The sequence below is a fragment of the Podarcis bocagei genome, assembly GCF_964188305.1.
Source record: "Podarcis bocagei genome assembly, chromosome: 6".
Taxonomy (NCBI): Eukaryota; Metazoa; Chordata; class Lepidosauria; order Squamata; family Lacertidae; genus Podarcis; species Podarcis bocagei.
In genome coordinates this window covers 91,441,394-91,467,755 of record NC_138130.1, presented here as the reverse complement: position 1 = coordinate 91,467,755, position 26,362 = coordinate 91,441,394, and the positions used below count along the sequence as shown (strand labels likewise).

Below are 26,362 nucleotides of genomic sequence, written 5' to 3'. Positions count from 1 at the left end.
GCAGCCCAGAACGGGCTGGAACATTTCTATACATTTAGAGGAGGTCTTTGCCATAGTAGTAGTTACTTCTGCAGTGCTCAGATCTGCATCTGTGACTCTTGATAAGTGCTGAATATAGGCTTAGATTTATTTTTTACACACCACCTGTGAAGGTGAAAGATTGCAAAGTGGAAGAAAACTTTTACAAGCTCTTATTGATCCCACCTTGAATTCAGGAGCAAGTGCCACTAAATTCAGACGGGATCTGAGGAGGTGGGGATTAGATCGGATGGGCTCTGTGTGATGTCTCGGTCCTAAAACCAATGAAAATGTATGTTCAGGTAATAACTCTTTATTAATGATGATCAAAACACTTAACAAGGCAACTTATTTGTCAGTTTTAATCCTGAAACACTCACCAACAGCCACAGCTAAAGACAGTTGCGAGCACCACTGAGTTTAACCATTCTATTGGAATGCTATTGTCATTCCAAAGACATACAAGCACAGGGAATTAAATGTAAAATATCAATGCAAGCTTGTGGCATAGTGTCTGCAGTACTGTATTTAGAAGTTAGAAAGCCATATTAAAATCCCCACTGAGCCATATCACCTTCTTGAGTGTCAGAGAGAAGAGGAGGGATAGAAATAAGTAAATGGGATGCTCATCTTGTCCTCTAACATCAAAAGGTCAATGAGAGAACTTGGGCTTCAGGATCCTTATAATTTTGGTTTAGTCTTTAAATTAATCACCCAATCATTGGTAACCGTTTTTGATGTGAGTTGCCCACTACTACTTTAATATGTTTTTAAAATGTAATAAGTTAATAAACAGTTGCACCTTCTTTAAAAGGCTGTATTTTTCCTACCTATGCACGTTCAAGATTGTCCACTGTCGTGGGTGCAGATTTTAGCACATGAAGTCCTCAATCACGTCGTCATGATATTTGCCAATGCAAAGTTTAAGTGTTTGTTCTTGATACAGGTTGAAACAACAGAAGCATTCTGTCCTGTTTACATGTTCTGTCCATTGTAAATTATGATACTGTGAAACCACAGTATCTCTCACAGCATCTCTGGATCGGCTTCCAATTAATCTTTGCTTTTCTGGTTCAGGAAATGTCTTACAACAGAAGAAACATACATCTTGTGTCTTCTGGATGCCTGTCTCTTACTATGTTTCTTTTTGAGGTAGAAAATTGTCTTGTACGTTTAAACCGTTCCACATTTAACACCCCATCATTTGCAGCTCGGTCTCTTCAGTTGCGCTTGCTGTAAATGAAAGGAGAACGTAGTTTGAGAACGGATCGATTGGAAAGGAGCAGTTCCAAAATAAAAATATAGCTAAGAGATAATGGCATACAACTCGTGAGCACAGTGGAAACTTGCTGCAAACAGGGCATTAGTGTTGCATAATCTCCCCTAAACAGGGCCCATGTTTATACTACACCTCTCTGAAATCTCTACCAATTAAACCAAGACTTGTGAATGGTGAACCATTCATTCAGTACCATAGATGCAAGTGTCAAGTGTGTGCATTACATCTGCAGCAGCTTTGCAGATGCTGTTTCTCTTGATACCCCCACTTCCTTTTCCAGGTCTGCTCTGGTATCAGCTGTATGGAGAAAAGCCAGTCATGGAACATGGAAAGGCAGTGGAGTCGCCGGGAGGGGGAATGTTGGAGAGTCAGACCAGCTCAGTATCGTTTATGCTAAGTGGCAATGGCTCTACAGCCACTGCCTTTCCCCCCGCCCTATGGGCAGATGCCAGGGTTCACTGAAAAACAATTGCCAAACGTTTACTCCGGTTTGAAGCAATTCGGAAAAGCTTAACTAAAAACCTCGGTTTGCTGTATCGGTTACTCAGGTTTTTTTGGGGGGGCACTGCAAAACACAGGATTTTTGCTGCAAAATGGCTGCAGAACTTTGGCACAGGGATCCTAAATTTTGGAGTTAATGAAGCTAAACCAGGGGGACCTTCTATATGCAAAGGAGAGGATCTTTTCACTCAGCAAGGAAGTTAGTTCCTATCAGCCTCAGCCAAGATGGGCAGTAGTCAAGGATGGTGGACGTTGTGGTTGTCCCATTCACAAAATCTGATAGGAAGCTCATAATGTTTTATAAAACTGGGCAGCGGGAGGGTTTGCGGTCTTGCCTTGCAACAAGAGGCAAAGGAAGCAGGCCTGCAACATGTCAAAAGAGGAAGGGACTGGCTTTAAATGGACTGGGCGAGCCTCAGTAGCAGTGTACTTTGTTTTAGCAAGCAGAAGGTCCTAGCATCTCTTGTTTTTTTAAAAAATTATCTGTAGGTGATGTGGAAGATTTCTAGCTGAGACACTGGAGAGCTGCTACCACCAGTTGGAAAAGATTTGTCTCCTGTTTAAGGCAGCTTCTGACATTCCATGGAAAGGGATATGACAAGTCCGCTTGTTTGCACAAGGGCCCTGGCACAATGGGGCCTTTCTTCTCCGCAGGTGTTCTCAGCTGCCACTGCCATAGTTGCAAAGCAAACAGCCTGCTGTGTTTGTCTATGTCTTTGCATGCTTGAAATCACCTGAAAATCTTTCAAGCCAAATAGATAATGCAGTTTGCAAACAAGGTGCAGAGAAACTGAAGAAGGGTGGGGGGAGATTAAGTCTGAATACTGCAGCACTGTTGCTGGTACAATCAAACCTCGGATCCCGAACACCTCCATTCTGGAATGTTTCGGCTTCCGGACGACGAAAACCTGGAAGTAAATGCTCCAGTTTTCAAACGTTTTTCGGAAGCCGAACATCCGACACAGCTTCCGCTTGGGTGCAGGAAGCTCCTGCAACCAATTGGAAGCCTGCTTCAGTTGTTGAACATTTTGGAAGCCGAACGGATTATGTTCAACAACCGAGCTTTGACTACCGTATACCCAGATTTACACTCGGGGCAGATTTTTTTTAATGTCCTACTTTCAGGGCACTCTTTCCACATTGATTTGCCTGCTAAGGAATTCTTGTCTCCTGAAGAGGTGGGGAAGAATGTCACAGCTGTTTAATATACTGTTGCAGCTGTGTGTAACTGTGCTTTGACATTCAACTTGAGATCTAGGTGTAGATTAGCGTCCCTGGGTCCCGGTGTCCCTTAGACACATTCCCAGGGTGGTGCATTGTAAAAGATGTGCATCTTTTGCAAGTATGTTTTAAGAGTCGAAGTATGCATATATGCAAGTTTCCTGGCATGCATTCAGCATTGTCTCTGAGTAGGATCAGAGTTCAAATTATGCTGTTGCTACTGCAGTGTGTAAGATGCCAGTGGCACTAGTTGCTTTAGCGCTCATGCGCATGTATTTTTAAAGTTACAGATGTGCATTAAAGAAATATGCATGTGCTTTCCAGATTAATGCCCATGGAGCTAAACTCTTCTTAAGAGGAATGAGCTACAACTCTTGTAATTCCTGATCGCTGCTGTAATAATAAAATTTAAGGTGTTTTATATATATAATAAATGTTCATAAATGTACCAACCAAGCATGTACATAGATCAGCACAGGAAGACCGACCTGAAACCATTTTGACTCCCAAACTAACCAAATGTTTTCTCTGCAAGGAGGGAGGGGGTCAGGGAGCCTTCCCATTCTCTCAGGAATTGGGAAATCACCATCTCAAAGGGTGACAGACTACCAGGAAAGGCAATTGGATAAGGCATTATCAGATAACCTGCCAGACAGGAAAAACAGCAACATTCAAATTTCTGCTGTAGACCACCTTTTCTGTGATGTAGGTATGAGGTTTGTGGGGGGTGGTCTTGAGCTCCAGGGCAGGGGATTTAAATAAGGCCTTGCTTGCCATTGTTTGAGGTCCTCCTCCTTTCCTGCGTGTGAGGGGAGCACCCTGTTGCAACAGATCAATAAAGATCAGGCTTACTAGCTGCTTTGCTTCTCAATATTCTCTGGTTGGCCTCTGTTATTTTCTCCTACCAATAGGGAACCCACGTAAGGACTCTATACGGGCTCTTGGGTACCCCATAAGGGGGGAAAGGCAGATTTTGTTTACAACACTGCTATGTTTGTTGTGGCTGATGGGAGCTGGACTCCAACTGCAGGGTCACTGGTTTCCGATTCTTGCTGAAGAACAATGTTTGCAACTCGAAATAACAACAATTCAACAAAGCATCCTCAAAAGAGACAACAATTTTCCGGGAATGGATAGCAACTCCCCCCCCCCCAAATCAGGAACTATCTCTGGCAAACAGGGACAGTTGGAGCAAGTGAAAGACTATTTGGTTCCTTTACGTGCTGCTGCAAAGATTACCTTTGATCCGGTGCCTCTCCTTCTGAAACAGCTGCATTAATTTATTGCACAGCCACATGAGGCAGACTAGAATGGCAGACACACCTGTGAGGAAGGCAAAAATGACGGCTACGAAATGCAGGTCTTCATAGATAATCTCTGAAGGAGAAGGGGAGACAGACAGCACAGTGGAACTTGACTTAGGACGCTTGGAAAAGAAATCACGAGTCACTGAGGGGTGCCTCCAGATTATCGCTATGCTGTGGGATAGATTCAGGTGCATACCCTTTATTTAGGTTTGCGCAATTAAAGGGGTTTAACGTCTTCTGTCGCCCCAGCACAACAAATGCACTATGAAAAGGAAAAAAACCATAACACCTTTTTGCAGCTAGGAAAGTGACAGTGAAGTGCACTGGGAAGTGTAGGGTGAACACATGATTAATGGGAGGATATGTAATCAAGCAAATCAGGGGGAATGTTCCTTGTTGAATAACCTCCCCACAAACAAATGCTCAGTAAATATCAGGTGCCATTTAACCATGGCATAAGCGTTGTGCGACATCACCTTGCCGACAAAGGTCCGTATAGCTAAAGCTATGGTTTCCCCAGTAGTGATGTATGGAAGTGAGAGCTGGACCATGAAGAAGGCTGATCGCTGAAGAATTGATGCTTTTGAATTATGGTGCTGGAGGAGACTCTTGAGAGTCCCATGGACTGCAAGAAGATCAAACCTATCCATTCTGAAGGAAATCAGCCCTGAGTGCTCACTGGAAGGACAGATCCTGAAGCTGAGGCTCCAATACTTTGGCCACCTCATGAGAAGAGAAGACTCCCTGGAAAAGACCCTGATGTTGGGAAAGATGGAGGGCAGAAGGAGAAGGGGATGACAGAGGACGAGATGGTTGGACTGTGTTCTCGAAGCTACCAGCATGAGTTTGACCAAATTGCGGGAGGCAGTGGAAGACAGGAGTGCCTGGCGTGCTCTGGTCCATGGGGTCACAAAGAGTTGGACACGACTAAATGACTAAACAACAACAACAAACTTTGTGCAATCAAATCAGGATGAATGCTGAATAAACAGGTTGTCTGGCAGGATTCCAGCTCAGCCTTGTTTTCTGCCAAGCCCTCATTGCTTTTTGACCTCTCTGTTTCCGAATTTCCCCACTGCTGCTGCCATCAATCACCCTTGTGACTTATCTGGAGTTTGCTCTACCTATGCAATAGAGCAGGGATGTCCAACAGGTAGATCTTGATCTACCGGTAGATCACTGGATGTCTGTGGTAGATCATTGGCAGATCACTGGCTCACCCCAAAGAAGCTCAACAACTTTGGGTCCCCTAAAAAAAGCTCAACAACTAACTTTGCCCTGCTCTTCTCTTCTAAAAAACGGGGCTCAACAACTTACCCCCAAGTAGATCGCAGTCTCTTGGGAGTTGGCCACCCCTGCGGTAGAGCAATGATATAGAAATGAGCTGTATCTGTTTGGGGTTTTGGTGGAGGTGGGCAGTCAAAGCAATTGCATTTTGAAATGTTTCCCTATGCAAATAGAAAGCGTTTGCCATCCCATGCTCATTGTTTACTTTCAGGGAGGAGTTGGTGATTGATATGTAGGAAGCATTCAGAAACGGGGCCACAAACCTGGCACAGGTTACTCTCCCCCAGGACTTCACCTTCTGTTGCCATGGTCTGACTTAGACCATGCTTTCATTGAAGTCTCCCTCAGCAATAAGAAAGGCAAAGGCAGACAGCACACAAACACAGAGAGAAGGAAAAGCCACCAACCACCATCTTCTATCTGTTGAAAACCTGATCTTTATCAGGTTTTTAATTATCTATTTCCCATTACTTGTTTGTCCTGCTGCAATGCCTTAGGGTTCCAAAATCAGGATAACAAGAGGTAGAATGGCAATCCCCTTGAATCAAAGAATATACATCTATTCATCAATAAACCTTTAAAACAACAGCAACACACATTTAGCAAATGATCTATGATGGCATTTGACAATGACCCAACCCTGAACCACTGCTGGTAATTTGGTGGCAATGAATTTGCTAGATAAATATCCGTTCATTTATTAGCCAGATGGCAGCTTCTTGGCACATTCTCAGACATTTACCTGAACAGGTGAATGATCTATCCGTGGGCGTTGTGTTCCTGAGTTCCCCTGCATTGAGCAGGGAAGATCTGCAAGAGGCTTCTAACTCATATTCACCTGGATGTGTGAAAAAACACCTTGTCGTGACCAGGGACCTTCCCTGCTTTTGGGTGGCAAGGCAGGAGGTAAAATAAAGAAAGAAGGGAAACCTTTGCCACAGTCTTAAAAGTTTGCCTGCCCCCTGAAAAAACTCCAACTATCACCTTTCCCATTTCTGCATGAGCCAAGCATTCCTATGAAATTGTGGGATGGGGATATTCAGCCCAGCTTTAGCTCCCAACTCCTGCCGAAGAGCGGGTTGCGAGCAGTTGGCCCTAGAGAAAATATTAAATCCTCTCATTTCATACCATAAACATTCAACAGGATGGTGCCATAGATGGTGATCCCAAACTCTTCCCTCACCGTGACTAAGTAATAACCAGTATCTCTGATATCGACGTTCAGCAGCTGAAGAGAACCGTTGTCATAAATCTTCACTCTGTCTACGTAGCCGCTGGATATGTTGGCGTAGCTTCGCGGTTTCCACTCGGCAATTTTGGACGTGCCCCTGGGTGACGTGTGGGTCCACTTGATGACGGGGGAGCCCCCGAAGGTGTGCGCGACGGACAGCAAAACGTTCTGCGCCACCGTGGTGTTCACGTTGGGTTGTGAGACCAGCAACGATGCTTCTCCTCCTTGGGCTGGGAAAAGAAAGCAAAGGGGGAAGTCGTCCTTTTTTTAGGTGCTGGATTGGCCTTGTCTGTGTTGAGCTAAAAGGTAAAGGGGCCCCTGACCATTAGGTCCAGTCATGGCCGACTCTGGGGTTGCGGCGCTCATCTCGCTTTATTGGCCAAGGGAGCCGGCGTACAGCTTCCAGGTCATGTGGCCAGCAAGACTAAGCCGCTTCTGACGAACCAGAGCAGCGCACAGAAGAGCCGTTTACCTTCCCGCTGGAGTGGTACCTATTTATCTACTTGCAATTTGATGTGGTTTCGAACTGCTAGGTTGGCAGGAGCAGGGACCGAGGAATGGGAGTTCACCCCGTCGCGGGGATTCAAACCACCAACCTTCTGATCAGCAAGTCCTGGGCTCTGTGGTTTAACCCACAGCGCCACTCGCGTCCCGTGTTGAGCTAGTGTGGCATATAAACAATGCTTAGAGCATCGTCTCCCAAACTTGGGTCTCCAGCTGATTTTGGACTACAGTTCCCATCATCCCTGACCACTGGTCCTACTAGCTAGGGATGATGGGAGTTGTAGTTCAAAAAAAAAAAAAGCTGAAGACCCAGGTTTGGGAAACCCTGGCTTACAGCATTCATCTAGGACCAGGGAGTCCAGGATTCGAATCCCCACTCAACCACAAAGCTCTCTGGGTGATTTTGGGCTGGTCACTACCTCTCAGCCTAACCTCTTGGGGTTGTTGTGGGGATTGAATGAGGAGGGGGAGACACATGTGTGCTGCCTGGAGTGAAAGGTGGGATATAAATGCAATAAATAAAAATAAATTTGGTTGTGAGGAGGCCAGCTATTCAGTGTCACTTGGGATGGACAAATCCGTTACATTTGGTTTCTCTCTAGGTCTATTTTTGCTACACCTTAAGTTCTCGCAAGTCCACATCAGTTTGCTTTTTATTATTTTAAAGAGATCCTTATGAAACTCATTGGCATTTTAGTGCAACTTCTCCCAACGCACACATTTCTGTATGCAATTTTGCGTTATATAATGCGTTTTCGTACATTATTTTCTCCAGTACATACATTTTTGTACACATTGCTTGGCTGGAAAATTGCATTGCAAAGGTCAGAGATGTTTGTAGCCCTGTTTCGGTTTGGGTATTGCGTCAGAAAGTTAGAACTTGAGAAGATTCTGCTGGATCAAGCCAATGGCCCGTCTTGTCCAGCCTCCTGTTCTTACATCAGATACCACAGAGGGAAATCTGCAAGCTGGGCATGAGCACAAAAGCACTCCGCCCACCTGGGATTCCCAGCAACCAGCGTTCAGAAACATGACTGCCATTCAGAGCAGGCAGCAGGCTTGATCAGTCTTCCCCAACCAGATACCTTCCGGATAATTTTGGACTACAAATCCCATCGTCCCTGGCTATCTTTTTTTAAAAAACATTTTTTTTATTAACAATTTCAACATAACAAATCATCAATACAAATCATCTTCATTATTCCCCCCTTTTTGCCTCCCACCTCCCCAACAAACCCTCCCCCCCGAGACTTCCCTCAGCTCCTCTCTCTGATTTCTCAACTCATATTGTTCTCTGCATATTGTAAAATTGTATACATCCTTATATTATCTATCCACTATCTGAACCCAATAAATTTGTGTATGTTTATTCAAAACCTGCCAAGGAATCCAGTTCATTTTGTTGTCTTTCTAAATAGATTGTAAAAGGTTCCCATTCTTCTTTAAAGTCACAGTTGTCCTCATCTCGCAATTTACATGTCAGTTTTGCCAGTTCTGCATAGTTCATCAATTTTTCTTGCCACTGTTCTTTTGCCATCCTTTCTTCCATCCTTGTGCTATCAAGACTCTTGCCGCCATTGTAGCATACATAAATAAATTCTTTATTTTTCTTGGCAGGTCTTGTCCTACAATCCCTAACAAAAATGCTTCTGGGTTTTTTTTACAAATGTCATTTTGAACATTTTCTTCAACTCATTGTATATCATTTCCCATTTTTTAAAAATTTCTCTGCATTCCCACCACATATGGTAAAAGGTCCCTTCCTTTTCTTTACATTTCCAACATATATTTGACCCCCATCGTCCCTGACTATCAACCATGCTGGCTGGGGCTGTCAGGAGGGCATCAGATTAGCGAAGGCTGAGATAGATGAACACAGATGGCCCCAGTATAAGGCAGCTCCCTATGTTTCTAAGTGATGAATACACCTGTGTGCTTCAGTCTCAAACAGGGCATTTTGCTGCCTGAGGTGGGGATTTACATACAGATGCTGATCAGACTGGCAGTTGGGTTTTACATCAAAACTGGCAATGGGACAGCACCCTCCACCAACTTAGAATCCTATAATCGTGAAGTTGGAAGGGACCACATGGGTCATCTAGTCCAACCCCCTGCAATGCAGGATATTTTTTTACCAGGGTGGGACTTGAACCCACAACCCTGTGATTAAGAGTCTCATGCTCTACCAACTTGAACAAAATATTGGGGTGGGGGAGATAAGCCCCGCCCTGTATATGTTATCATATGAGGCACACCATTTGAATGGAAATGCCCATCTGCTTGGGGGGGCAGCTTGCTCAAATATTTTAGGGGGGGAGGGACCTCAGACCCTAGAAGTGGTCTCCTATGTACAACCACACCTGAGGACAGCAAGCTAGCTGGTCCATAGGACAGGCCATGCGGCACAAATTGATCTGTTCTCCAGCGCATCGCCCCTGCTGCCTGCCTTCAGCATCTGCCGCCTGAAGCACTTGCCTCACTCTGTCCAATGGTAGGGGCAACCAGAGCCTCAAATGACTGGTTGGGTACTGTGGTTGGGTACACATACAACCATGTATACCTACATACAGTGGTACCTCGGGTTACAGACGCTTCAGGTTACAGACGCTTCAGGTTACAGACCCCGCTAACACAGAAATAGTACCTTGGGTTAAGAACTTTGCTTCAGCATGAGAACAGAAATTGTGCGGCGGCAGTGGGAGGCCCCATTAGCTAAAGTGGTACCTCAGGTTAAGAACAGTTTCAGGTTAAGAACGGGCCTCCAGAACGAATTAAGTCCTTAACCCGAGGTACCACTGTACACGGTTTGGAAAATATGTAATATATGGACTCCCGATGCCCAAAGGAATAACTCTAGTGTGCAGAGAGATTGTGTGTGTGAGAGAGAGAGAGAGAGAGAGAGAGAGAGAGAGGGAGAGAGAGAGGGAGAACACACCAGGCCTTGTTCCTTTTCAGGCCAAGCCCAAATACCCCAAGTGAAAAAACCCCCAGAGATCAGTCAGTAGAGCGTGAGACTCTTAATCTCAGGGTCATGGATTCAAGCCTCACACTGGGCAAAAGATTTCTGGGGGTTGGGCTAGATGATCCTCGTGGTCCCTTCCAACTCTGCAATTCTGTGATTCTATTATTCTAAACCTAAACGACCTGCCATGCCTGCTTTGGCCCACAGCCCAGCAAACGCCTACACTTCACCACAAAGGAAGAAGGGAGACGAAGGCAAAGAAGATGGAGGAAGACAATTTATTAGGCTCAAGTTCCCCCCTCTAGCAGTGCTGGGCTTTAGGAGCTGCATGCATAAGAGCAAAAGGCACTAATCTGTTTAATTTATACGCGGCCCTTCTTTCCCGCAAACAACAGAAGCAACTTCGAAAGGTCTTGAAAAAACAATTCCATACAGATGCATCTCAAACCACACAAACACACACCACACAGGGAGGCAGCAGGGATGGAAGTGATGAGACTGTTTAGGAAAGGAACACACAAGGAACATGCCAGTTGCTGGAAACCAGGAGGAGAGCAGAGGGCTCTCATGCTCAGATCCTGCTCACGGGTTTCCCACAAGCGTCTGTCTGGCCACTGTGGGACCAGGATGTTCATGGGCTCTTCTGGATCAGAGCAATGACCCTATCTAGCCCAGTACGCCATTCTCACAGCAGCCAAGCAGTGGCAAACCTGTACGCAGGACCCGAACTCAACAATGCGCCTGGCACCACAACCTGGTCTGGCGGTGGAAAGAGGTGTGGGGACTGCAAGGAGCCCAAAAGCACTTACTCGGCAGAGCCCAGCCAGCCGTCAGGCAGAGGATGGCGACTGCTAGCTGTACGTCTTGTCTGCCGCTCTGCAGACAGCTGAGAGGCCTCATCAGAAGAAGGGAAACGTTTGCCGGCCTTCATTTAATCCAGTGTCTGGAGAACCGCATGACAGAATCCAGATTGGGGTGCGCGTGTGTGTCTTGTCCGTCCCACACCCCGTTCTTCTCTTCCATCCCCTGTTCCTGCAAGCCAGCAAACAATCGGATACCCGAGGGGCTGTGTGGTGTCAGTCTCTGCAGGTTCCCTCAGGTTTCACTGCGTTCCCTCAGACGCAGAGCCTTGTCTCGGAAAACCAACACCAAACTGTGAGGTGAAGGCTGGCTCTTTGCCTCGGCTCTCACGCCCTTAAAATAAATAAATATCTAACCCTCCCTCCGATATTGATTTAGGATGCAATTGGCGGAGAACAGCAGCAGCAAAGCAGTGTAATGTTCCTTTCAGGAAATGAGCCACTCAGCCGGCTCTGCCGCATGACAAGCGGATGAATAATTCCTCTGGTTTCTGTTTTGCCTGTTACACTGCACTGAGCCGGGCTTACCTCTGAGGGAAACCCTAAACTGAGCTGGACTTCGTACTTCGTTCTGGTTCTGAGTAAACAGCCATAGGGTTGTATGCAGCTCAGAGTAGACCCATTGGAATGAAAGAGCACAACTAAGTTAGGCCCATTAATTTCAGTAGGTCTAATTTCAGGGAGTAGAACTGTTTGGTTGTTGATATTTCTTAAAAAGCAGAGACATCACCTTGCCAACAAAGGTCCATATAGTTAAAGCTATGGTTTTGTCAGTAGTGATGTCTGGAAGTGAGAGCTGGACCATGAAGAAGGCTGATCGCTGAAGAATTGATGCTTTTAAATTATGGTGCTGGAGGAGACTCTTGAGAGTCCCATGGACTGCAAGAAGATCAAACCTCTCCATTCTGAAGGAAATCAGCCCTGAGTGCTCACTGGAAGGACAGATCGTGAAGCTGAGGCTCCAATACTTTGGCCACCTCATGAGAAGAGAAGACTCCCTGGAAAAGACCCCGATGTTGGGAAAGATGGGGGGCACAAGGAGAAGGGGATGACAGAAGACAAGATGGTTGGACTATTTCTGGGTTAGCAGAGTCTGTAACCTGAAGCGTCTGTAACCTGAGGTACCACTGTACTTCTTCATGCAGTGCATAGTTAAACTATGGAGCTCGCTTCCATGGGATGCAGTGATGGCCACCACATTGGATGGATTAAAAAGAGGATTGGACAAATTCATGGTGGACAAGGCTATCCATGGCTACCGGCCATGACGGCTATGTTCTACCTCCACTTTCAGAGGCATAAATGTGTCTGAATAGCTGTTGCTAGAAACTGCAGGAGGGGAGAGGGTTAATGCTCTGAGGTCCTGTTTGTGAGCTTCCCACAGGCAACTGGTCAGCCACTGTGAGAACAGGATACTGGACTGGGGTGGGCCATTGGCCTCTGCTACCATGCACCTCCTAACACATTGCCCCCAAGGGAATGTGGTGCTCAAGTCTCAACAGACAAAAGGTTGCCCGTCTCTGCTGTGAAATCTGAACTTAGATTGCTGATTAGGAGCCACGGTTTTCAAAGGGCCCTTTTCCTTTGCATGTCTGCCTTTGTAAACAGAGATCCATCTTTCAAGATCACTCTGAGTGCAGTTTTTCTGCAGTCTCTTGTGGTTTTTCAAGTTCCTATAAAGAGTGGGACCGAAAGTCATTAATAATGGAACAAAAAGGCATTTACAAATGGAGCACGGCTTAGCAGGAGCCGCAACACTCCTTATCTGCCATATGTTGCATTAGGGTTTTCGGAAATTTTGCACAAAGGTTACAATTCTGTTTCTTTTCGTATCTCTTCAAATGGTGTGATGGGTTTTGGCAATTTTAGGATGCTTTAGGTTAGAAGTATCTATCTGTGGGAGATTTGAAATCAAACCTAACAATGCTAGTTAGTATGCGAACGGGTTATGGATCACAGAGTTCTAAATTGTTAGAGAAGGTTCAGTGGTGTTGCCTCTCCTCTCCTCCTGAGAGGAAGTAAGGCTCATTTCCTGTTTCATCTCTCTCTCTCTCTCTCTCTCTCTTGCTGCAAGTGACAGAGGCAGACATGCCTAGGGTTGTTATACGTCCGCATCTTTGCAGACATTACTGGGATTTCAAAGGCAAGTCAAATAACAGTTTTTGGCATTTCTGTTAAAAAAAAAAAAAGCTCAACAACATTGTTTTTTTTCTAAAAAAAAAGGTGAACAATTTCAGTAGTTGCCTCAACATTCTTTGATGTACATTTTCCACTAAGAACATTTACCTGCATTTTCTTATTACTGATAAGAACAATGTATAACTGTAAGTAAAGTATATTTTAAACTTACTTCAGTATGTAGTCTGTTTCTTGGCAGGTGGGGTAAAGGGAACCAGTTGCCTGAAGTAGTTGGAATGCATTAAAAGAAGGTTTAAAAGCCTCTTCTTATGTTTCACTAAACCTGCCTAACAGTGGGGTTTAAAGTATGCTACTGGGGTTCTTTATGCACAAGTCCTGCATTTGTTAAAACAGGCACCAGCCATTTTTCTTTTGTTTGCTAACCCACATATGTGGGTGTGTAGAGGATTAGATATAACTGATCTATCCTCTTCCCTATACCCAGCATATTATTTACCTTAAGGGAATCCCTTTCCGTGTTAACTTGTTTTCTGAAGAGCCTCTTGCATTTCAGCAAAAGATTGTGGGGAACATTTTAGGGTATACAGTTAGTTAGCTACAGACTTATAACACTGATATACACTGCCTAGCTTCCAGGCTGAGTTAGAATTTTCATTTGAAGCTTGAGTTAATGTAGGCATTGAAGTAAAGCATGAGGGGATGAGAGAGGCTGGTCACACCATAGGGCAGGCTTCCTCAACCTCGGCCCCCCAGATGTTTTGAGACTACAATTCCCATCATCCCTGACCCCTGGTCCTGCTAGCTAGGGATCATGGGAGTTGTAGGCCAAAAACATCTGGAGGGCCGAAGCTGAGGAAGCCTGCCACAGGGCTTTAAAAGTAGACCGTGAAAATAATTTCTTATATTTGCTTTCAGAGTCTTCAGATCCAACAGATTTTTCAGATGGACAAGCCTCCACAACTTGTGAACGGAAATATGTACCTTCTGAAATTAACATTGCAAAATTTTAATTTCAGTGGGTACAGAATGATGGCTGGCTGTTGCAGGTTGGGGGCTTATTAGTCACTTTACACAAGTGCCTCAGAGTGGCTTGCAAATAACAGTAATATACATGGCAAAATATATGGAAGACAACATAATTAGAGGTGCAATATGAGGTGATCAAACCATCAAAGCAGGTCTTGTTTTATATCATGCGTTTTATAAATACAAAAAGAAAATCAAGTTTCTGAAGGAAGATCCATCAAGTCCAGTATCTGGAAATCACAAACAGAAAGCACTGAGGCAACTGATCTCTCTTATTATTTGTGCTGAGCAACTGCTATTTAGAAACTGGAGTCACTTTCACACCATTCATTTAAACATGGCTTCCTGCAAAGAATCCTGGGAGCTGTAGTTTGTTAAGGGTGCTGAGAGTTGTTAGGAGATTCCTGTCCCTTTTCTCAGAGCTACAAATCTCAAGAGTTCCCTGTGAAGACGCATTGACTGTTAAGCCAGTCTGGGAATTGTAGCTTTGTCGAGCTCCTCCTGCTCTCCCTCCTTGGGAATCTTTGAAATGCCAACCCTTCAGGCAACACCTTCAAATAGAGGACCATCCTCTGTAAATTAGGACACATGCTCCATTCCCACCGTTGATGGTACAGTTGATAAAGGATGCATTTCAGAATTGGAATTCCCCCCCCCCATTACACTGAGGGCCAGTGGCGTAGCGTGGGGGGTGCAGGGGGGCGGGCCGCACCGGGCGCAACATCTGGGGGTTAGGGTTAGGGGGCGCAAATCCATGGGTTAGGGGGCGCAAATTACTTGCCTTGCCCCGGGTGCTGACAACCCACACTACGCCACTGCTGAGGGCTACAAATTTGGCAAAAGTAACCAATCAATTAAGACACTCTATGCAACTAAATGATATAATAATAATAATAATAATAATAATAATAATAATAATAATAATAATAATAATAATAATAATAATAATTTATTTATATCCCGCCCTCCCCAGCCGAAGCTGGGCTCAGAGCGGCTAACAGCAATAAAAGTAACACAGCATTCTAAAATCAGTATTCTAAAATCATTTCAAAGTCAGATGGCAACCACTGGGCCAGAGTTCTACGAGGATTGGCAAAGGAGGGGGTCAGACTGTGCCTTGCGGAAAGATCTCAAGTCCCGCAGGGCCCTAGTCTCATGTGGCAGAGCGTTCCACCAGATTGTGGCCACAGCCAAAAAAGCCCTGGCTCTGGTTGAGGCCAGCCTAACCTCTCTGTGACTCGGGACCGCCAAAATGTTTTTATTTGAAGACTGTAAGGTCCTCCGTGGGACATACCAGGAGAGGCGGTCCCGTAGGTACGAGGGTCCTAGGCCGTATAGGGCTTTAAAGGTTAAAACCAGCACCTTAAACCTGATCCTGTACTCCACCGGGAGCCAGCGCAGCTGGTATAGCACCGGGTGAATGTGATCCTGCAGCAAGGACCCCGCAAGGAGTCTCGCCGCAGCATTCTGCACCCGCTGAATTTCTGTAGCTGCAGCACCAATTAAAGGGCTTCAAAGGATTCGTGTTTTCCAGAAAGAGCCCAGACATTAGATTAACAGGACTAGGAAGAAAGAAAGGTGTTGGAGGTTGTGCCACAATGGGAGAGGGCCCTTTGCTGTGACTATGGACTTCAACAACAACAACAAATCACACAACATGGAAGATGGCCTCATTCAAAGAGCTAAGGATCCTTCAAGAAGGATCATGGGTAAAATACCAATGCAATTTGTCTCCCATTTGCTCAAAACTCTGTTCTGGCACAGGCAACTCTTTTACGCCTCTGGGGTAAGGAAATGACCACCCTGTCAGCTCGCACGATCTTACAGACATCCCATCTGCGGGGAAGGACGTTTGCCTTAAATAGAAAGGCAGACAGATGTGAGACAGAGACGATGGTCAGCAGAGATACCAGCATGGTGAACAGCTTAAATGGGAACAGCTGGACATAGGCCCCGTCAACCAGAGAGCATCCTGGGTAATGGATGACTGGGGGGATGTTCAGGGCGGGCTCCCCCGCCAAGAGGCGCAGGAGGAGGCCCAAGAAGAACCCAGCGGCGGACCCGTAAGTGTTGGTGTTGCGAATGAAGAGGACGCAGCAGAGCTGGGGGAAGAGGAGAGCGTAGACGAGTTCTCCACTCAGGAACCAGAGGTCATAAATGGAATGGGAGTGAAAAGCTAGACCTGCGGACATCATCCCAAAGATCACCATGGACATTCTCATCGCCCATAGCACTTCTTCCTCTGACGCCTGGAAATAAAGAAATAGGTGTTTTATTATTGGTTTAGGTGCTATTACAGTGGTGCCTCGCAAGATGAAATTAATCTGTTCCGCGAGCCTCTTCGTCTTGCGGTTTTTTCGTCTTGCGAAGCACGGCTATTAGCGGCTTAGCGGCTATTAGCGGCTTAGCGGCTTAGCGGCTATTAACGGCTTAGCGGCTTTAGGAAAAAGGAAACAAACTCGCAAGAACTCGCAAGACGTTTCGTCTTGCGAAGCAAGCCCATAGGGAAATTCGTCTTGCGGAACGACTCAAAAAACGGAAAACCCTTTCGTCTAGAGAGTTTTTCGTCTTGCGAGGCATTTGTCTTGCGGGGCACCACTGTACATTTATAAGCCGCTGTGGAGGTAAGGCTCCGCCTGTACTGAGGCACACCTCGCACCCGGCATGCCACAGTGTGCCCAGGAGCCTTGCGCCCACTCTCCCTGAACTCTCGCCTCTTGGCTAGCAAACAGTGTTTTTCCCCTGACCATTTCTCCTCTCACAGATTTGGTTACTCGACATAACGCTTGGCTGGAGCATGACCGGGGACGCAGATGTAATCAAGTATCGGGGAACATTTTAGGGAAACACCTGCTGACACGTGTACAGTGGTACCTCAGGTTACATATGCTTCAGCTTACATACGGTTCAGGTTACATACGCTTCAGGTTACAGACTCCGCTAACCGAGAAATAGTGCTTCAGGTTAAGAACTTTGCTTCAGGATGAGAACAGAAATCGGGCTCCGGCAGTGTGGTGGCAGCAGGAGGCCCCATTAGCTAAAGTGGTGCTTCAGGTTAAGAACAGTTTCAGGTTAAGTACGGACCTCCGATACGAATTAAGTACTTAACCTGAGGTACCACTGTATTTGATAACACTGGAAATGTGCTTAGATGGAAATATGTCATGTTCAGAGTGATTTCACTACTGTTTCCAATTGTTGACTTCTGCTAATAAAAAGAGGCTCTGCGAAGCTTGCTCTTCAGCTTGCTCACGCACAGCTCCCTGTATCCAACCTCCTGCCATCCTCCGTTATTCTTACAGCCGCCTCTCCTCCAACGAATTCAAGGTGGCGTGCATGACTCTCCTCCTCTCCATTTTACCCGTACAACAACCCTTTGAGGTAGGCTGGGGGCCGAGACGCAGCGACTGGCCCACCCAGGTCACCCCAGGGAGCTTCATAGCTGAGTTCAGGTGGTCTGCTAGGTCCTAAGTCTGACATGACTACACTAAGCTGGGTAACTTTTACCAATACAGTGGTACCACGGGTTAAGAACTTAATTCGTTCTGGAAGTCTGTTCTTAACCTGAAACTGTTCTTAACCTGAAGCACCACTTTAGCTAATGGGGTCTCCCACTGCCGGAGCACAATTTCTGTTCTCATCCTGAAGCAAAGTTCTTAACCCAAGGTACTATTTCTGGGTTAGTGGAGTCTGTAACCTGAAGTGTCTGTAACCTGAGGTACCAACGTATCACTTATTATTACAGTGATACCTCGAGTTACAAACGCCTCAGGTTACAAACGCTTCAGGTTACAAACTCCGCTAACCTAGAAGAGTTACCTCGAGTTGAGAACTTTGCTCCAGGATGAGAATGGAAATTGTGTGCCGGTGGCACAGCAGCAGCAAGAGGCTTCATTAGCGAAAGCACGCCTCTCATTAAGAACAGTTTCAGGTTAAGAACAGACCTCCGGAACGAATTAAGTTCGTAACTAGAGGTACCACTGTATTATTATTTAAATTGTCTTTCTGGGATTTGGGGTGGCCTTGAACCCTGTTGTTACCGGTTCCTGGAAATTCCCAGAAACCCCTTAAATTAAGAATTTTATTTCGTTTTAAAAGAAAGGTCTCTGCGATATTCTTTCTGCTTACCGCAAACCCCAAGAGCCATTTTAGCTAATGAGATAATGAGATGAGGAGCCTTGCAATACATTTTACGAAATGTTATGTATCTATTTCCTGTGATCATTCTGTGTGGTATAACTCTGTAACTACTGGCTTCCTATCTTTAAATTTTATTATGTTCCAGTGCATATTTCTGTTGTGGCCTTTCAAGTTTCTCTTTTCTTATAGGGAGAACCTAGATTAGCCTTGCATTTAACATTCAGTTTCTTTTGTTTTTAATACAAATATCATGGGGTGGGGGAAGGGACAATTGACAGCATCAGAGCAGGCATGGAGAAAGGATTTAACCTTTTCCTCCCCAGGTGCGGGAAAATCATGCTTCTCTTTTGCATTGGGAGGAAATTCCTGCTTAATTTTCTTTAATTTTATTTCATAAAAATGTATGCACTGCTTGATTGTATATATATATAAAAAAACCTCAAAGCAATTTATGAAAGGAATAAAACAATAAAACTATTTATAGAAACAGTTGCAAGCAACAATTAAATCAGAGTAGAGATTTTAAATGCAGTGTAAGGTAGTCTCTGTGTGAGTACATTGTATTCAATTATGGGGTATCAGAGTTTTTAGGGGCTAACCAGGTTGGGATAGTTTGGATAGCAGGCTTGTTGGTTTTTGAATGTCTGATGTAGATTTTTTTCAATTTCGTTGTTCTGTATTGGACAATGACAATAAAGATTATCGAATCGTAAAATCCATGATAAACTAAAAACAGATTAAAATACAAATCAACATTCTACATATCTGGGTGGGCTTGTCAAAACAAAACAATTTTTTTAGCAGGCACCAAAAAATAATATAGTGAAGACACTTGCGTCCCCCACAGACCTCCCTCTGCCCGCTGGTGTCGATATTATTCGCAACAACTCACATGTTTCCTGAAGACTTTCCTATATATGTTGTGAGCAAACAAGGTACCAGCCGAGAGCAAAGCTGAATCTCCAGAAGACATCACAGCAGCAGCCAGGGCGCCCAAGCCACCAAGGGCGACATACGTTGGGCACAGATGGTAGAGAACCAGTGGGAGGATGAGGGCAGACTCTCCTCTGTCGTTGGGACTGGGGAGGCCATAGGCAGTCTGATTCCAGTCTTAGAAAGGAAACAGAGACGCGTCATGTATGTTAAAAGGTTTGATCATATTTCAGGATGAGGGTTAACGCATGCAAAGGAACAGGAAGTCTTCCCTATCACTTTTACCAACAGGGAGAGTAGGCTAGGTTAGGAACAGCGTATCACTGAATGAAATTGGCTGTCCCTAAAATTCATCAAACCCAAGGTAGCAACTTCTTTCTCCCCAGAAGAGTCAGGGAGGATTTGCGATCCTCCGGGTGGTGTTATGGAGCGTGCTAATCTTACCTGTGGAAGCAGCGACAGCCCCAATGACAACAGAAGGGATGGCCATGATGAAGCACCCCAGTCCAGAAAAGTAGGAGATGAGCCTTCCTTCGTTTGGAGAAGAAGCCGAGAGAACTCGCTGGAAATAGATTTGCCACGGGATACTCCCAAGAACCTGGAAGAGAAGCAGAAGCTTATGAACATATCAGTCAGCCTCCCACCACATACAGGCAGCCCCAAAGGCAATCCAACCCAAGTGTTGTTAGGTCTTGTGGCCTTCCGTTCCAACTGAGTCTTGTTCGAGCGACGAAGGGCTCACTCCCAATTTTGCTGTGGTTCCAAGTGGTTTCCCTCTTGCCTTGTTTCTTCCCAAGGGAAAACCCTTAGGAATCTATTCAGCAATAAATGGCAATCTCATAGCCTCCAACATTCCTCAGGTGAAAAGTAGGGACATTTCTGACTCCCGAACAACTGACCCTCCTTGACCACCACCCCATTTTTTGGTCTGTCTCCCCTGCAAAGCATATCCTATCAGAAGAAGGGCGAGTGCCACCACCACTTCACAAATGGGACGCAACACAAACAACCCTCCACCGTCCTGAGGGGAAAAACCCTTAATCCCGATTTTATTTACAAAAAGAAAACCACAGAAATAAATAAATAGAAAGGGGCAATACTAGCCTGAGGGCCAAATCCTTAATTCCCCCACTCACTGTGGACCAAACTTGAGCAAAGAGAAGGGCAGTTCCAAGTTATCAGTGTAACCAGTAATGGGGGCATTACAGGAAGCCGCTTGGAAATCCGTTCTTAGATGTGACTCAGATTCAAATTGTGAAGGGGTGTTTTTCCTTTGCAGACATGGTATGCATTTCCCCAGCTCATCCAATGCAACTATTTCTACGGTCCGGCCAGAATGTAATAAAAACAGCAAGCACCACTAGCTTGCCCTCCATGTGCCTCGGGAGCAGTTCTTACCAAATATAAGAAGTCATCAAGCCACCTTCCAAGATACTGCACTTCCATTTTTCCAATCCAAGATGCCTGGAAGACGTCGTGCGCAGCAGTGTAGGAAATGCTTTTTGTTGCAGGGTTCATGAGGGCGAAGGGGATACAAACCCACTTGAGGTAAAAAGAGAAACATCAGAATTATTTCCCCACCAGGTTCCCTCAAGGACACCAGCCTTGAGCTCTGGTTTGCAAAATATGCTACCCACAAGAGTTTTGGATTTGATATCCCGCTTTATCACTACCCGAAGGAGTCTCAAAGTGGCTAACATTCTCCTTTCCCTTCCTCCCCCACAACAAACACCCTGTGAGGTGAGTGGGGCTGAGAGACTTCAGAGAAGTGTGACTAGCCCAAGGTCACCCAGCAGCTGCATGTGGAGGAGCGGGGAATCGAACCCGGTTCACCAGATTACAAGTCTATCGCTCTTAACCACTACACCACACTGGCTCTCTAGTTACCCACAAGTGAAAAGAGGAAAGTAAAATAAAATATCCGCTTCTGCTTGCCAAAATCCATTAAACAGAGGACATAGGTGAGTGATGAGTGGATAGCTGCTCACCCACAGACAATATTTGATCTTACAAGCAGCTGGTTGTTGATGATTACTATAGAGAACTGGCTCCAGTGTGCCTATAGAAGCTCCTGCTCACACCTGAAGCCCCAGTTCCACACATGTAGAGAGACCGCTCATTCACTTTGATGGTGCTCAGATTCACTGCAGGCAAAGATTATCCCCAGACTCATAATTTTGTCCTAGCATTTTGTACCCATCACAGCCTCGCAGGGAATGAGACCAAGCCCCATGTGTGTAGAATATTGTTATGGTTTTTTTAAAAAAATCACACCAGCATTTCAAGTGAGTAGTAAAATAACAGTATTGGGACTTACCAGGCTGACTGTTATAAAGACCAGCTGTATTACATCTGTATATGCAACTGAGTACAGGCCGCCTAATAAAGTATAGATTATAACCGTGCATGCAGAGATAATAATGACTAAAATACCATGGATATCCAAAATGACCTGCATGGTTGCACCTGTGGAAAAAAGGACAATGTTAAGATACAGCATGAAATTTAATGTGACACCATTTCCCTTACATCGTTATATTAGTGTGTAACACAAGTGACAGAATTGCTCCTTAGGAGATACAAGCATTAACATAAAGAGATATGTTCTTCTAGACTAGATGTCCCCCCCCCAACCAGATGCCCTCCAGTTGTTACTAGTCTGCAGTTCCAATCATTGGACTGTGATCATTGACCACACCATCTGGGGCTGATGGCCTTTGAACCCCAAAACATCTGGAGTGCCAGAGGTTGGGAAAGGCTGCTCTAGAAATTATGAACATTCCCAGATGTGGAGTTCAGTTCTAATTATTCCTCAGGGCGGAAGTAGGGTTGTTGCAGGACATGGCTGAGGAGGTGTTGTGGCCTAGAGAGAGTGCCAAGGGCCAGAGAGAGAGAGAGAGATCTAGAGGGCCACATTGGGCCACCTGGTCTGAGGTTCCTCATCCGACTTAGGGCAAATCACTCCATCTCTCTTTCCCCAGCTGTAGACATTTGAATTGGATGAAGTGGAAATGTGGGCTGCACGGACTCATGGGCCGTAATTAAAGCAGTTCCTGCTTTACTGAAACAAGCCTTCAGTCCTTAAGACAAGCAAGAGATGTTTAGTTACCTAAGGAAGCAAGAATAGCTGCAAACCAGAATATGTCCCCTATCAACGATGGAATAAACATGAGGCTTGCCATCACATTCCCGTATGTTTCTTGGAGTGGATCCATCATTGTCACGTACTTCTTCGATCTCATTGGATTGACAAAGAAGAGCCCACCTGTTAAAAAGCAGTTGTATTGCAATTATTATTGTCATCTGGGCAGAAGAGGTGTTTTTAGATACCCAAAATTTCCCCCGAGAAGCTAAAAGTGGCACACTTGGTTCCTCTTTCCCATTTCATCCTTAACAACAATCCTGTAGTCTGAGAGAAGGTGACTGGTCTGAAATCACCTAGCAAGTTTCCATAGCTGAGTGGAGGTTTGAACCGGGGTCTCCTCACACCTGGACCAGCACTCTAACCTGGGAATAGTCATCACAGTGACCTTCAGAGATGGTTGGGTGGCAACCTGCTGGGTTGCTAGGTCTGGACTGAGCTGAAAGGAGTTTGAAATAGGGGGTGTCTCCTCCTCAGCCCTGCCTCTGCCACACCCTTGGAGCACCTCTTTTGGGGTATTTTCCTGGCTTGGGCTTCACAGGATCAGAGATGGAGGGTTTGCACTGAAGTATTTATGGCTGGCCCAAGATAGGGAAATTTAGTCCGGATTCAGCCCAAGATCCACCTATCCAGAAATCCCCTCATCCCAGTGGATCTTGTGTTTGGACTGCTCCTTGAGAGACTTTTCGTATGTGCTACAAGGGCAATTTGTGAGGAAACAATGTGAACCAAAGTCAAACTTCAGCATTCCCCTTGGACGAGGCTCTCATCATTTCCAGTACTGATTTTTATTGGATGGAATGCAGTGGTACCTTGGGATACAGACGCTTCAGGTTACAGACTCCGCTAACCCAGAAATAGTACCTCAGGTTAAGAACTTTACCTCAGGATGAGAACAGAAATCGCGTGGCAGCAGCGGGAGGCCCCATTAGCTAAAGTGGTACCTCAGATTAAGAACAGTTTCAGGTTAAGAACGGACCTCTGGAACGAATTAAGTACTTAACCCGAGGTACCACCGTAGTTACATATTTAAGCTTTTTTGAAAACTTTACCAATAAGGAGAGACAGAGCAAATCCTGCTGGGGCTTGGACCCACACGAGTCCTCTTGAAGGCAGGTAGACAATTTCAGCAGTGCCATTGATATATGCTCCTCCAACCCACGTGGCTGAAAGAAAGCAGAAAGAACACACTTAAACTTGGAAATTCTCTCAAAATGGACATCCCAGCTAAAAATAAATTCTGTGCTGTGCTGCCTTTAGCTCCAATTTCTATAAGGCCCTGAATAAGGGAAGGACCATGTCTCAGTGATAGAATATTTACATTGCACTTAGGACATCTCAGGTCTCAATCCCTGGCAATGAAAACCTCTTTTGCAATATTTTCTCTTTCAGACTGACGAGAGGTTTTATTTATTTATTGACTTTGGAAAAGAAGTGGCTACATGAGATTATGCATACACAGCACCTTTGGTTGGTTGGACGGTATTAGGATCAAAATATTTTAAAATTAAGGAAGCTCTTGACACAATTAAGTCAGTTAAAAAGATATGGAATATAATGCCGAATTAAAAAAAGATTTGATCCACGCTAAATTGACGTTGTGGGGGAATCCCATTTTTAAAATTGGGGAAAAGATGGCATGTATGAAATAGTTGGATGGAAGCGGCATAATGACTTTGGTTCAACTGATAGATGAGGAAGACGAATTTTATACGTTAAGTGTTTTAAGTGATAATTATCACCCGTCAGATGCATTCCAATAGCAGTATCTGCAGCTACAATGCCTTGTAACAAAGAACAACACCCCATCTCTCCTCCCTCCCCTTCTATTTTCCCCCAATCGCAAGAGGTCCATGACAAAAATGTCTCTCGCTGCATGTAAACAAACTGCGAAAAAGACTATGAATTGAAAGTGCAGACAAAAGATGTACCATACTTTCCCGTCTATAAGACACCCCCGTGTATAAGATGCCCCCTATTTGGGGGGGACTCAGATTTAAGAAAATTGGGGGAGATGGCCCCATGTATAAGACGCTCCCTAATTTTTGACATTATTTTTAGGGGGGGGAACTAGTCTTCTACATGGAAAAATATGGTACTTTCCCCTGTTTGTTTGTTTGTTTGTTTGGTAGCACAATAAAATCTTTAATAAAAACTAATTAAAATAAAAACCAGTGTTTGCATTGGCTGCTTTTTCAGCCTCTGAGACACCAGAGGTATTAGAACAGTTGTCCAAATCTTTTGAAACAAAAAAACCGGCAATTACTTTTTACAGATATTTGTTATTAATAAATAAGTTTGATATGCAGACTGTAAGAAACAACTGGAAAAAAGATTTGGATGTTCCTATAGACCAGGTAGACAGTGTGACAGTGTTTTAGCTTCCATAGGAAAGGGACCGATGGATCTTAAACTAAGGCTTACACAACAGAAAATAATATTTAGAATCTATTGGACTCCATTAGTTTTGCATAGAAAAGGACTGTCGAACGCAGTTCCTTGTTGGAGGATAATGCCTCTTGGAAACATGGTGTTCTTACAGTGTCCTATTCCCACTACGTTTTGGGCGAAAATGTTGAACTGTGTAAATACAACTGTATGGAAAAACTTAAAATATTCAGAGGGAAATATTCTTTTGAATTATACACTTATTATATGGAAGTTGACAAGTGGACAGACAACAAAAATGGATTCTCTGTGTTCTAAGTATGCCCAAAAGACTGATACTGGAAAAACAAAAATCTGGCCCTCTTTAATCAATGGATTGAAGACATGACAGAACTCACAACATATGAACGGATTGCTTATAGATGCAGGCTTTGTTTGGATAAATATATTGATATTTGGAACAAGTGTATACAGAATATAGCAGGTTATTAATCATATATGCATATAAGATATATATATAAAATTTTGTATAACTGAAAAACTTTAAAATATTAATTAATAAATAAAAAACTTTGGAAAAGAAGTGCTTTAAAATAAAATAAAAACTGCTATATTAGTATATGTTACACCTTCTTCTCTCCCCCCCCCACTTTATTTTGTATAAGTGGAAAAAAACTTTGAAATATAAGTAAATAAATAACCTTGGGAAAGAAGTGCTTTAAAATCAATCTGCTGCAAAAAAAACCTTCTAGACCTAAGACTCAGATGCAGTAGTTCAGTGGTAGAATACTCCCTTTGCATTCAAAAGGTCTCATGTTTCATCTCCAACATCTCCCTGTTAATGCTGTGAAAGACCACGGACACAAAAAACACACACATAAACCAACACACAAACACAAAAACTCTGACTTTCCCCTTCTGAATTTTGGCATAACCACCCAGCCACATTTCTGGACCCTGCCTAGATATCAGGATAGTTCCTTTTAAAAACTGGCAATCCTGTGTCATGACAAAGCCCATCTATAACATCAAGATGCCTCACACCATGAGTCATTAGAATTGTAAGTTGGAAGAGACTCCAAAGATCTTATAATCCAACTCCTTGCAATGCAGGAGTCTCAACTAAAGCATCCATGACAGATGGCCATCCAACCTCTGCTTAGAAACCTCCAAGGAAGGAGAATCCACAACCTCCTTGGTTTTGGAAAATTGGTACTTACCGGTAGCGGTGAACAGTCCAAGGCAAAACCCCATTTTCCTGTTTCCCACCATGGCCACTTCACTGGGCTTCCTGCTTTTCAGCTTCTTGGCTTTCCAGGAAGCCCATATTCCAGTTGCTAAAGTAACAGCATAAAAGGCAACTAAGGCCACCAAGCCGCTTGTGCTCAAAGCCATCTTCTCCAGCTATCAAGAGATGTGAGTTT

The 26,362-nt window shown here is 44.7% G+C and overlaps 2 protein-coding genes across 3 annotated transcripts; both read right to left on the bottom strand.

The window, feature by feature from the left end:
• Positions 1-366: 366 nt before the first annotated feature.
• Positions 367-11,544, bottom strand: VSTM5 (V-set and transmembrane domain containing 5). 2 transcript variants are annotated; one of them, XM_081197726.1, is made up of 4 exons: positions 11,120-11,544; positions 6,742-7,074; positions 4,259-4,342; positions 367-1,251 (listed from the first exon to the last, which is right to left on the bottom strand). In XM_081197726.1, the coding sequence occupies exons 1-4, from the start codon at positions 11,208-11,210 to the stop codon at positions 1,208-1,210; spliced, it is 552 nt and encodes a 183-aa protein (XP_081053852.1). In that variant the 5' UTR covers positions 11,211-11,544; the 3' UTR covers positions 367-1,207. The 2 variants fall into 2 exon arrangements, with proteins under 2 accessions (XP_081053852.1, XP_081053851.1); XM_081197725.1 differs by having other exon boundaries at positions 4,259-4,396; positions 11,120-11,541.
• A 4,356-nt stretch (positions 11,545-15,900) lies between these two features.
• Positions 15,901-26,333, bottom strand: LOC308588937 (high-affinity choline transporter 1-like; the record flags this gene model as incomplete). Its single annotated transcript, XM_081197666.1, has 8 exons — positions 15,901-16,584; positions 19,368-19,585; positions 19,853-20,006; positions 20,807-20,950; positions 21,726-21,874; positions 22,518-22,673; positions 23,603-23,716; positions 26,159-26,333. 8 exons carry the CDS (start codon positions 26,331-26,333, stop codon positions 16,078-16,080), a joined length of 1,617 nt encoding a protein of 538 aa, XP_081053792.1. The 3' UTR covers positions 15,901-16,077.
• Positions 26,334-26,362: the final 29 nt, after the last annotated feature.

Bases quoted from the DNA above. Each gene is read 5' to 3' on its own strand.
- VSTM5 (XM_081197725.1), bottom strand. From the start codon at position 11,210: ATGAGGCCTCTCAGCTGTCTGCAGAGCGGCAGACAAGACGTACAGCTA. The intron at 4,397-6,741 runs GTATGAAATGAG...CTTCTCCTTCAG, and splicing joins CATCCTGTTGAATGTTTATG to AGATTATCTATGAAGACCTG. The intron at 1,252-4,258 runs GTAATCTTTGCA...TTTCATTTACAG, and splicing joins GGAGAGGCACCGGATCAAAG to CAAGCGCAACTGAAGAGACC.